At 45.3% G+C, this 12,292-nt stretch overlaps 1 protein-coding gene and 1 pseudogene across 2 annotated transcripts; one reads left to right on the top strand and one right to left on the bottom strand.

The window, feature by feature from the left end:
• The first annotated feature begins 1,259 nt into the window (after positions 1–1,259).
• Positions 1,260–9,979, top strand: SNRPB (small nuclear ribonucleoprotein polypeptides B and B1). 2 transcript variants are annotated; one of them, XM_024743276.1, is made up of 7 exons: positions 1,260–1,396; positions 3,643–3,794; positions 5,595–5,706; positions 6,766–6,918; positions 8,157–8,295; positions 8,616–8,741; positions 9,439–9,979. In XM_024743276.1, exons 1-7 carry the CDS (start codon positions 1,394–1,396, stop codon positions 9,447–9,449), a joined length of 696 nt encoding a protein of 231 aa, XP_024599044.1. In that variant the 5' UTR covers positions 1,260–1,393; the 3' UTR covers positions 9,450–9,979. The 2 variants fall into 2 exon arrangements, with proteins under 2 accessions (XP_024599044.1, XP_024599043.1); XM_024743275.1 differs by having other exon boundaries at positions 9,583–9,742.
• A 1,151-nt stretch (positions 9,980–11,130) lies between these two features.
• Positions 11,131–11,336, bottom strand: LOC112398376 (TP53-regulated inhibitor of apoptosis 1 pseudogene; annotated as a pseudogene).
• Between the last annotated feature and the right edge of the window lie 956 nt (positions 11,337–12,292).

The raw sequence follows: 12,292 nt of genomic DNA on the forward strand, positions 1-12,292 counted from the left end.
CAGGCTCAGTAGTTGTGGCGCACGGGCTTAGTTGCTCCGTGGCATGTGGGATCTTCCCGGACCAGGGCTCAAACCCATGTCCCCTGCGTTGGCAGGCGGATTCTTAACCACTGTGTCACCAGGGAAGCCCTGTTGTTTTTTTTTTAAACCAAGAAACTTCTGAGATGGGGAACACTGGTAAGAAGTGGTTTTAGGAAGAAGAGTGAATAGAAGCAAGAATTCAGTTTTCAACATATTAAATTTAGTATACCTACTAGACATCCATGTCTATGGATACTAAAGACCAAGAGTTAAATGAAGAGCCCAGGGTTAGAGGAATAAATGTTTTTTGTTTGTTTTTTTTGCGGTACGCTGGCCTCTAACTGTTGTGGCCTCTCCCGTTGCGGTGCACAGGCTCTGGACGCGCAGGCTTAGCGGCCATGGCTCACGGGCCCAGCCGCTCCGCGGCATGTGGGATCTTCACAGACCAGGGCACGAACCTGTGTCTCCTGCATCGGCAGGCGGACTCTCAACCACTGCGCCACCAGGGAAGCCCTAGAGGGATGATTTTGAAAAACCCGATCATATAGGTAGCATTCAAAAGTCATGGGACTGGATGGGATTGATAAATTCATTCATCAGATATTTATTAAGCCCTTGTTTTGTGCTAAGCAGTGTTCTTCTAGGCACTACAGCAATGAACAATACACAAAGAAAAATCTATACCCTTCGAACTTACATTCTAATGGGGAGGGATAATAAAATAACATATATGGTATGTTAGCAATCAATGTTAAGGAGAAAAATAAAACAGGGATGGGTGGGAAGATTGCAGTTTTAAACAGGACGACAAGGAAAGTCCTCAGTGGGAAAATATTATTTGAGCTTAAGTCGTGAAGGTGAGGGCGTGAGCCGTGCTCATACCTGGACGACTAGCATTCCAGGCAGAGGCAACAGCAAATGCAAAGGAGCTGAAGCAGGTCGACTAAGTTCACGGAAAAGCAGGGACACTGGCTGTAGAGGACAGAGCTGGGGTAGAGTGGTGGGAGATGAGGACCGAGAGTTAATGGGCTGGGGCGCGGGGGTTGGGTGGTGAGGGTGAAGAGGAGCAGCTCTAGTACCGACAGAAACTAGGAAGGTGTCCAACAGAGAAGATCCTAAGCCTCTGCGATTCAGTTTAACGCTAGCACCGCCCTCAACCCCTCCGAAGCCCCGCCCCGTTCTAAGCTCACGGCTCAGCACCTCGGCCGGAACTCAAGGGACTGGCTCCGGGACCGGAAGCAGCCTTCTACCTTACCCCATTTTGCCCGCGGTCGCGTTTCCGGTAGCGGCGGCGGGAAGCGAGCTAGTGGCGGGCTTCTAGGCCTCTGCGGAGGCGAATCCGGCGGGAATCGGAGCCATCAGAACCGCCACCATGGTGAGGAGGCACAGGCTGGCGGCGCGGGAGCTCCCGACTCTGTTGTGGAGTGGGGAGCGCGACTAACCGGGAAGGAGGCCGTGGGTTGGCCGCTCCGGGCGGTGAAGGCCCCGGCCGCCGCGGCCCCTCAGTCGGGACAGGGAAGACCCGGACCTTGGTCGCTCGGCGGGGTGGGGGAGGGGAAGGCAGGAAATGAGGGTCCGAGGCCAGGGTCGATCGCTGCAGGAGAGGTTAGAACTGCGTTGCGGTCCTCCATGCCGCTGTGACCACAGTGCTTGGGATCCCGTAGGCGCTGAGTAAACTTTGCAGCATGAGTGTGTGTGTGTCTTGGGTGTCGGAGCAGGTACTAGCGCCGCAGGAGTACTGGGGAAGACCCGGTGAGAGACTCAGACTTGTGAAGGCGGGTGAGGGTCCGAGAAGGAGTTGCGGAAAGAGGTGGAAGGGCTTGTGTCTGAAACTAGAGTCTTGGTTCTAGTAGATGGGGAGGAGTGAACGGAGGATGAACGAGTGGAGGAAAAGTTCAACTCGTTTGTTCAGCATATATGTATGTTTGAGTATGTCTGACTTTTCAGGCCCTGGGGCTGCACAATGAAATGTTTACTTCACCGAGTTCATTCTCTATTTGGGGACATGGATAGTATAATTCGGAATGGTAATTCAGCATTAAGTAAAAGTAACGGGGGGGGCGGGGTAAGAAGGCTTTCTGGAGCAGAGTCCTGAAAGATTGTCAGGCGTTTTCCCAGCGAAAATGGGAGGGAATAGTGTAGATCCGGAGGATTGCCAGAACAAAGCATGAAGGGTAGCACCATTGAAAGTTCTTGGAGGGGAAAAGGAAGAATGAGGTGGGAGGAATTGGCAGGAGTCTGGTTATTAATGGCTTTACACGCTACTTAATTTTGTTGGTGATGAGGGATGCCACTGAAGGATTTTAACCAGCAAAATGACATGAACTTAGTTGTGTTTAGAAAGATAACTCTGTTCGGTAGCTGTTATATATTGGGTGAATTGGAAGCAGGGAAACCTAGTAGGGTATTGTTAGGAGAATTGGTTAGAAGAGTAGGCACTGGATTCAGGCTGACTAACATCCAAGACAGCTTAACCTCTTACAGTCTCAGTGGCCTCATCTGTAAAATCTGATGTTAAAGATTAAGTGAGAGAATAGTGTTTATGGCAGTGCCTGCCAGTGAGCACCCAGTAAGAATTAGCTGTACAAGACAGATGGACCAATAAATGTTACCATAAACGTTCAGACCATGTGGTTAGAAGCTGTGATTACAATTGGGTTAAAATGGTCATCTGAAAGAGACTGAACCACATAACTTGGGTCTCCAGGGTGGCAGGAGTCGAGATTCCAATCCATGCATTTGTAGGTTCAGAGCACCTGTGCTCGTCCAAGCTCACAGAGATCAATAGTAAGCACAGTGCCTGGTACTTAGAAGGCCCTTGCATGAGTTAGGATTGGCCTATACCAGTCAGACTGATAGGAGGCTGATGTAACAAAGCAAATGCCAGGTCATTTATTTCTAGAGAGAAGTGTAACTGCCAAGGGCACTTGACATTCTCATTGTGAGGTCTATATAGTGTCTCTATTTTACCAAAACTACATTGGAAGCCAGGCTATAAAGCAGAATAGGTTGTTGGGTTAATTAAGGAGTATATCAGGTTATATATTCTCATTATGTGTTCAAACTCATTAGCACTCTGAGCACCAGAAAGTTTTTCTCTCCTAAAGGTAGTCTTGGAGACACACTAACAAATTATTGATTTGGGGGATTCCATTCTCACTTCCAAGCTGATCAGCTCCTTTCTGATAACAAGCTCTTCATTAATTGGATTCTTAGTGCCAGTCCCATTCCAGCTCTTTTACCCAACATCTTTTTTATGAGATGTTGGTGTTCGACAGCACCTATAATCTACACAATGGCAGATGGCTAATCTCTGATATACTTGGGTTTCATTAGTTTGGAGCCACCTTACCCTCTCACCTCTGAAACATACACAGCGTAGACAAAGGCAATTGTAATACGAGAAAGACGTTTTTAAGGGAAGGAAGAATAACAGCTCAGGGTTGAAAACAGGGTGATGTGAGAGAATTCCCAGGAAAGGTCTGTGGCTGGAAGACAGAGCTGAGACTACTGAGAAAGACAGACATGGAAAAGAAGGCTGCAGCAGAAGTTTCAAGGAAGGACCAGGGCTATGTGGGTCTAAAAGAGCTGAGTCCCATTCTTGCTGATTTCTCCTTGCAGACCGTGGGCAAGAGCAGCAAGATGCTGCAGCACATCGACTACAGGATGAGGTGCATCCTGCAAGATGGCCGTATCTTCATTGGCACCTTTAAAGCTTTTGACAAGCATATGAATTTGATCCTCTGTGACTGTGATGAGTTCAGGAAGATCAAGTGAGGAGTGGGCTGTGGGGGGAGGGATTGGGTGGATGGGGAGTGGTTTGGGTGGGCGGGCCAAGTGACAGGCGGTGATGTAGCTAGCTAGTTCCTCTTGGTTTACTTTCCTGTTTTACAGGGCAGATTAAAATGGGGAAATTGGACACTAAGACATCTCTTTCCTTAGTCTTGCTCTCTACTTCTAGCAGAGTACAAATTGTAAGGAGGGCTGCTAGGCTTTTTGTTTCTCTGACTTTGCGTGCCCCTGAGTACTGGGGTAAAGGGCTCTCATGTTCTCCCCACAGGTGTGTAAGGGGGGAGAGCTTGATTTTCTGGCCTCATTGCCTATTTGTAAAGCTGTAGCCTAAAGGGCTCTCCCAGTGCAGCCTGGTCTGAAACTGCTTTAAGAAGCCTCTGACCCTCTTCAGGGTAAGTGCTCAGCTCCCCTTGTGGGTTTGGGGCCAGTGATTTTTTGTTGGCATTTATAGAAACAATTGGAGAATACAATTCCATAAGTTATTAGGTAATTCCCTTGTCTTAGGACTCACAGATCTTAAGCTTCTAGGCTATTAAAAGATGTGGTCTTGCATTTCATCCTATTTTACATTCAAGGCATCTTGAGGCCCAGAGAAGTTACATGACTTCCATGATCATCCAGCTCTCTTTTGTCACGTGCAGCGTCCATAGTATGTTGCCAGTGGCTGTGAATTCCCTTTGATTCTCTTTGGGACAGTTGTTTTCTTTGTGGCATGAGGTCAAGAAATACAGCACAGAAAATGTGGTAGAGATGGCCGAGTGCCAGGTACACATTAGACAGTGACCAACAGATCAGTGTAGAACTATTCCAAATTGTTCTCTTCTGTATTTTTAAATGAAACTAACTTTATTCTGATAATTAAAAAGTGTCTATTAGAAAATATTTATTAAAAGTACATAAAAGTATGTGAGAAAAAACTTAAAATACCCAGAAAGGGTTTTTTTTTTTAATTGTGAAAGGGCAATACATGCTTTTATTAAATAAGAAGATATAGGTAAGTCAAAAAAAGGAAAAAATGGCACCCACAGAAAACTACTGTTAATATAATATAAAATATCACTAAAATGAAACCTTTAAGTTATTTTAAAAAATTAGGGTATTTTGTATTTATTTTTAGGATATTGGCTGTGGCTTTCCTTTCCTTTCCCCATCTTCTTGCAGTTATTTTTCCTGGTTTACATTCATTTATATTTTGTTCATACTTCTCTGGTTGTTGCTGTTTGGAGATTTCTGTTTTTTGTTCTTTGAGGACAAAGGTGTAATTTCTATGTAGTTAACTCTTAACCTTTTCCTTTATAACTTCTATTTCTAATGTGAGGTGAGGGGTGGAGTTACAGGCCTGTGGGGTTGAATTGGTACTAGAAGGATACTGCATGTTAAGTGGAATGAGTGGGATTCAGTTGACTGAGGAATTGTTTCGGCTGCCTTCTGGCACTGGTGAGGCCTTAAGCTAGAGGGAGGAAAAGGGTAATAGCAAAGAAGAGATGACTGAGGAAAGGCTTTCACAGTGGCTACATGAGTGAGCCAGGGCTGGGCTTTCTTGACTCTTACCCTGTCTCTTGGTCTGTGCATCCTGTTGGCACGGGAGACAACCACCTAAGGGGTTACAAGTTCAGCCTGTGAAGACTGTCCAGAGGAGCTGTCTTAGGGAAAGTTTATGTACTATTTGTCAGTAGGTATAGTGTAAAACAAACCTTGTAGTGTCCTTAGATAGGTGAACTTGAACTTTACCCTTTTTCTAATGCTTGCTTTTTTGTTCCTTCTCCTAAACCTGTCTTTAGACCAAAGAACTCAAAACAAGCGGAGAGAGAAGAAAAGCGAGTCCTTGGTCTGGTGCTACTTCGAGGGGAGAACCTGGTCTCAATGACAGTAGAGGGACCACCTCCCAAAGATGTAAGTCAGCAGAGAGCCAGTGCAAGGCCAGGAACCTTGTGCAAGGGAGGCCCCACCTGAGCCAGGCTCTGTGTGGGGTTCTCTCTTTCACTGCAGTACTCACAGGCATCCTCTGGTTTCTGTCCCCCATTTACAGATAATAAACCAGAATCTTAAAGAGGTTACCTTGCAAGTAAGAAGTAGGGAACTAGAATTTGAGGGTTTCTAACTTGAAAGCCCTCCCTTCTTCTTTAGTTGATGGACATAGTGAGTCAACAGAAGAGGCATCTAAGGCCATTCGGGTCAATTCTTAATGTGATAACAGTTTAGTGACCATAAAAAGTCATAACTCCAAACAGTAGAATACATATGTATTTTTTGTACAGTTACAGAATAATAGTTAATGTTTATTAAGCATCTGCTATGTGCCAAGCTCTGTGGTACCTTCAGTATTTGATTTAATCCTTATAACAGTCTTTTGAGATAAATTATTCCCACTTTATAGATAATACAGACTGAGGTTTAGTAACTTGCACAAGGTGTCACAGCTAGAAAGTGGTGATACTGACATTTGATTCCAGGCAATCTTGGTTCATTAACATCAGCCTACCTTTAGAGAATGGAAGAGGCTTTAGAGGATCTAACCAAATTTTTTTTCCCTTTTTCATTTTAATATATTGTTTGTTAAAGGAATAATCCTCTTACCTTGTTTTAATTTTTGTCCACATTTTTTTTTTTTTTTACTTGTAATAGGTATGTAATATATCATTCTGCTTTTTCGCTTAACATTGTAAACATTTTTCCAGTTGCTGTACGCTTTTAAAAAGTCATGGACTTCCCTGGTGGCGCAGTGGTTGAGAGTCCGCCTGCCAGTGCAGGGGACACGGGTTCGTGCCCCAGTCCAGGAAGATCCCACATGCCGCGGAGTGCCTGGGCCCGTGAGCCATGGCCGCTGGGCCTGCGCGTCCGGAGCCTGTGCTCCGCAACGGGAGGGGCCGCAACAATGAGAGGCCTGCGTACCGAAAAAAAAAAAAAAATCTCTAGGCCACAAGCATTTTAACATGTATCTTTATTTTTCAGACTGGCATTGCACGAGTGCCACTTGCTGGAGCTGCTGGGGGCCCAGGGATTGGCAGAGCTGCTGGCAGAGGAATCCCAGCTGGTGTTCCCATGCCCCAGGCCCCTGCAGGACTTGCTGGGCCGGTGCGTGGGGTTGGTGGGCCATCCCAACAGGTGAGGAGTTGGGGAAGGGGTACCAACGTCTGGTGGTTAAAATATAGGATAGAGTGAGGGTCCACAGTTTGGGAAGAGTCCAGAGTGATCAATCAACTTATGATTGCCAGGCTCTCAGTATTTCACTATGCTTCACATATGGTCCCAGAGTCAAGCAAAAAGGAAAACTTGCTATTACAAAATAATGTTGATGCTATTAAAGATGCAGGGGATTTCCCTGGTGGTCCAGTGGTTAGGACTCTGCGCTTCCACTGCAAGGGGGCATGGGTTCAATCCCAGGTTGTGGAACTAAGATCCCACATGCTGCGAGGTGTGGCCAAAAAATGGGGGAAAAAAAGAGATGTATAAAAAGTATTTTGGCCAACTGAATTGGAACAAAGTGTTTCCATGACAGCATTTGAATTCTTGATCCTTGAACAATGCAGGGGTTAGGAATGCCAACTGTTTAGTTGAAAATCTGCATATAACTTTACAGTTGGCGCTCTGTATCCAAGGGATTCGACCAAGATTGTGTGTAGTACTGTAGTATGTATTGAGAAAAATCTGCGGATAAGTAGACCCTGGCAGCTTAAATCCATGTTCAAGGTCAGCTGTACTACAGCTCTTGCAACCTATTATCAGTCTTATTTGAAAATGCAAGTGCCTTATCTAATTTGGATTGGGCATACTTAACTTAGGCCTAGAAAATGGGAATTGAGCATTCAAGCTTGATCTTCTCTGACAGATAGTTTTATTTTTTATTTACTTATATATTTATTATTGTTTTTAAAATTTTACTTATTTATTTTTGGCTGCGTTGGGTCTTCATTGCTGCGCGCAGGCTTTCTCTAGTTGCGGCGAGCGGGAACTACTCTTTGTTGTGGTGTGCGGGCTTCTCACTGCGGTGGCTTCTCTTGTTGCGGAGCACGGGCTCTAGGTGCACGGGCTTCAGTAGTTGTGGTGCGTGGGCTCTAGAGTGCAGGCTCAGTAGCTGTGCATGGGCTTAGTTGCTCCACGGCATATGTGGGATCTCCCTAGACCAGGGATCGAACCCATGTCCCCTGCGTTGGCAGGTGGATTCTTAACCACTGCACCACCAGTGAAGTCCCTGGCAGATAGTTTTAAATAGGAAGTCTGATGCCACGAGTTGTAGCTTAGGGGATTTGGTGTCTGCTGTTTCTTTACCAAGTTGGGGAGGAGAGTGGGACACCGCATTGCACTGTACTGTCCTGCCTGACTTCTCTCCTGTGTCCTCTTAGGTGATGACCCCACAAGGAAGAGGCACTGTTGCAGCAGCTGCAGCTGCTGCCACAGCCAGCATTGCAGGGGCCCCAACCCAGTACCCACCTGGCCGTGCGGGTCCTCCCCCACCTATGGGCCGAGGGGCACCCCCTCCAGGTGAGAAGCCCATGAGGAGAACCTTGCTAATTGATAGAAGATGCCTTAGCTGGATTTATGATGAGACATAACCTTGACTGAAACTGATGATGAGTTTGTGTAATTAAGCAGGATTACTCTGAGATCCAGCTTGGTTGACTGACTGTGGAACTATCTGGGCAAGAGCCTCACTTCTTTGGCTCAAGTCCTGGTTTGCTAGGAGGGGCTGGGAGGGTGGAATGGTCCTTCTGTCTCAAAACTTGGTGGACAGTTTTGTATGTTTCCTGCTACCTTTTCAAGGCAGACTCTTGAGCTATATTCTTGGGGCTTTTCTCTTGCAGGCATGATGGGCCCACCTCCTGGTATGAGGCCTCCCATGGGTCCCCCAATGGGGATTCCCCCTGGACGAGGCACTCCAATGGGCATGCCCCCACCAGGCATGCGGCCCCCTCCCCCAGGGATGCGAGGTAAGTGCCTTCAGCAGTGGCGTTGACTTCCTTCTCTAGAGCCATGTTGGGATGGGCAATGGAGGGAAGATTGGATTTTGACCATACCTTTGGGCTTTTAGGCCTTAAGCCTCAGGAAGTGAACTCTTAGAGGACAGTTTTGTCCAGAAAGGAAAGAGGGAACAAGCATTTCTTAAATTGACCTTACCTCCCTCTTAGAACAGTGAGAGCAGCCCTGTACACAGGGCTCAGTGTCCAGGGCAGTATTCTCAGGTCACTGTGAAATAATGCATTCTGTTGCATGACCAACGAAGGTCTTATGCCCTTTGGTTTGGGAGTGTCTAGTAATTAAGGAGGGGCTCTGTGCTTTGCTACACTATTATGTATATCTGTTTAATTCCAGTTTGAGAAATGCTGAAGTAGATCAGCTCTCTCACTTTATAGATGAGGAAACAGGCCCAGAGAGCTCAGTGTCCAGACCAGTGTTCTTTCCACCAACCCATAGTGGCCTCTAAGTTAACCCACGGCCAAACCTGCTGACCACTGTGTCTCTAATTCGGGTTTTCCATTTATGAGCTTTATAAGCATAAGGAGCCCAGTTAGCCCCAGAGGAGTCCCCCTCTGATCATTTGATAACTGCAGGGTGTGGGAGGCTGGGGTAGGGTGGGGATTCAAGTTGCAGATCAGGCACTGACTAAACTTCTTACTCTTACTTCAGGCCTTCTTTGACCTTGGCCACAGAGTTATGGAAGTAGCTCCACAGAGGCGTGGGCCCGATTCCCCAGGGCCACGTTACCACACCTGTTTGTTTGTTAAGCCGTTGTTCGCGGAGTCTCACCGGATTGTCTGGTTTCCCTTACAGGGCCCCCTCCCCCGGGAATGCGCCCACCAAGGCCCTAGACTCATCTTGGCCCTCCTCAGCTCCCTGCCTGTTTCCCGTAAGGCTGTACATAGTCCTTTTACTTCCTTGTGGCCTGTGACACTAGTTTATAATAAACTCTTAAGAGAATATTATAAATGCACCTGGTATGTTTGTTTATTTTCAGAAAAACCTTTGATATGCTGGGTGCTTAATACGAAGCGTTGCCTTGAAAAAATTTAGCCCTAATTGTAGCTGCTTCCCTTGTAAAATACTATATTCATGTATAGAGATGCACAGCCTCATCCAAGAGAATTACAAAATTGAACTACAAGAAGACATTTCACTTGTCAAACTGGCAAAGATCATTTTGTTGATATAAACATTCGTACCCTATTGTGATTGGTATGTCCTCTTTGGAAGGCACTAATCTAGATAACTTCTTGAGCAGTACTTTATTTTATTTTTTAGAAACTAAATGTTACAGTTTATTCCATCTTCATGATTAAAGGCATTACAGGGCACGGTGGGTAAGCAAGGCAGATAAAGCAACTCCCCCACAACATTTAACCAGATGCCTCATTTTGGTGTTTTTATCATATACAGGTTGACTTAATTCATTGACTTAAGTTGAAAGGTGGCAACAACAAATCTTTGCCATTTAGGATCTTCCTCCTTAGCTACTACAAGGATCTTAATTCCTGAACTACACCATGAGCTCTGAAATGGTGTTCACCACACTGTTCTTGAAGTTTTCACATCTTAATATAAGATCTGACACCTCTTGTTAAGGTAGGCAACTGTTAAAAGCTGTCTTTCTCTTGGCTCACCCAGTCCATCAGCAATCTTAACAAGTTACTATATAAAAATAGAACTGTGCTCCCAAGCATTGATCTTCTAGAGCATTAGCTCCCTGAGACAAAAGAGAGATCCTAACCAGTTGCTTCCATGAACAGTAACCTCAGTACAGTGTACGGAATGTCCTTCAAAGCATAGCCCAAGAGGTTAGGCAACCTTGGTCATCCTGACGAGCTTATCAGCATTTACATACAAGATATATTTAAAACTGATCCCAGGGCTTCCCTGGTGGTGCAGTGGTTGGGAGGCTACCTGCCGATGCAGGGGACATGGATTCGTGCCCCGGTCTGGGAAGATCCCACATGCCACGGAGCGGCTGGGTCCATGAGCCATGGCCGCTAAGCCTGCGTGTCTGGAGCCTGTGCTCCACAACGGGAGAGGCCACAACAGTGAGAGGCCTGTGTATGGCAAAACAAACAAACAAACAACAAAATAAACTGATCCCAGACCAAATATTGCAACCATAATCCCAAATAATCCCATTATTTAGTGTGCTGAGATGCCAAAGGCAGAAATCTCAAAGAGTGATGGTTCATCATTTTCTACAAGTGAGAGGAAAAATACCAAGGAGGAAAGGAAACTCCTCCCTCCTAAATTTATCAAATCCATGCTATCTTCACAGCTTTAATTGACACGATCCAGAGTCCTCAACTTCCTGATATGAGGAGTCCATTTTCAAGGTGACTGTCAAGGTCAAGAAGAACTTTCAGTCTTTTCTTTGCCATGCCCATGAACCTCCAGTCCTTCAATAGGAATCTCCTCCTTTCTGAACTCACTGCTGAGTGCTTGAAGAGGTCGGTGCATGGGTCCCCAATGAGGAACTTCTCGGCAAACCAGCAGTTGAAGCACTGGTCACACTTGTGCTTCGTGTCAGTGCAAGCCTCCCTTACGCTGTTCATGGTGTCAGCATCCACAGCAGTTGAGCAGTACTTGAGATTATCATAGTTTTCTACAACAAAGTATGAAGGAAATACTAAAAATGGAAATCCTATTGGAAGAGGAACAGTTTTGGTATAACTTTCTCCTGGGGTCATATGCATACGTGTAGTCTAATCCAATTTTTGATTTGTGGGGTATCCATGACTTCTTTCACCCAAAGTCTGTCTTTAGTTGATATGTCACTAAGCAGTACTCTAGTAGTACATCAGGCTTAAAGGATACAGAAATAAAGTGGATGCTTTAAAAATTACTGCCTTGCAGGGGGACCATTCTAAATGCAAAGGAGACCTTAATGAAAAAGAAGAGACTAGTGTTGTAGTATGGAGGTGTATCTCCAGGGATATTAAGGTGGTTCACCATAAAAATCAAATATGCCAAGCTAATACGACAAGAAGAAAGCCATATAATCATCTCAGCTGCAGAAGACATTTGGTAAAATTCTAACACTCGTTAGGAATAGAAGGGAAATTTATAAACATGATACAGGGATTTATGAAAAAAAACACATCAAGCATAATAGTGAAAGGCTGAAAACTACCTTTAAGATTAGGAATAAGACAAGGGTGTCCACTTTCACCACTGCTATTCACAATTATACTGGAAGGTCTAGCAGAGCAATTAAGGAAGAAAAAAGCCAGATTGGGAAGGAAGAAGTAAAACTTCACAGATAAAATCCTATATATAGAAAATCCCAAAGAATCTGTAAGAAAGCTCCTAGAGCTGATAAGTAAATTCAGCAAAATTGCAGGGTATGAGATTGCACACAAATCAACTGTATTTCTATACACCAGCAACAATCTGAAAAAAAAAATTTTAATTCCATTTACAACAGCAGCCAAAAGAATAAAATACTTGGGAATCAATTTAAACAAGGTGGTGAAAGATTTGTACACTGAAAGTTACAGGGACTTCCCTG

This window comes from Neophocaena asiaeorientalis, unplaced genomic scaffold (genome assembly GCF_003031525.2).
Source record: "Neophocaena asiaeorientalis asiaeorientalis breed wild unplaced genomic scaffold, Neophocaena_asiaeorientalis_V1.1 scaffold82, whole genome shotgun sequence".
In the NCBI taxonomy this organism is placed as follows: Eukaryota; Metazoa; Chordata; class Mammalia; order Artiodactyla; family Phocoenidae; genus Neophocaena; species Neophocaena asiaeorientalis.

Bases quoted from the DNA above. Each gene is read 5' to 3' on its own strand.
- SNRPB (XM_024743275.1), top strand. The intron at 6,919-8,156 runs GTGAGGAGTTGG...GTGTCCTCTTAG, and splicing joins TTGGTGGGCCATCCCAACAG to GTGATGACCCCACAAGGAAG. The intron at 8,742-9,582 runs GTAAGTGCCTTC...TTTCCCTTACAG, and splicing joins CCCTCCCCCAGGGATGCGAG to GGCCCCCTCCCCCGGGAATG.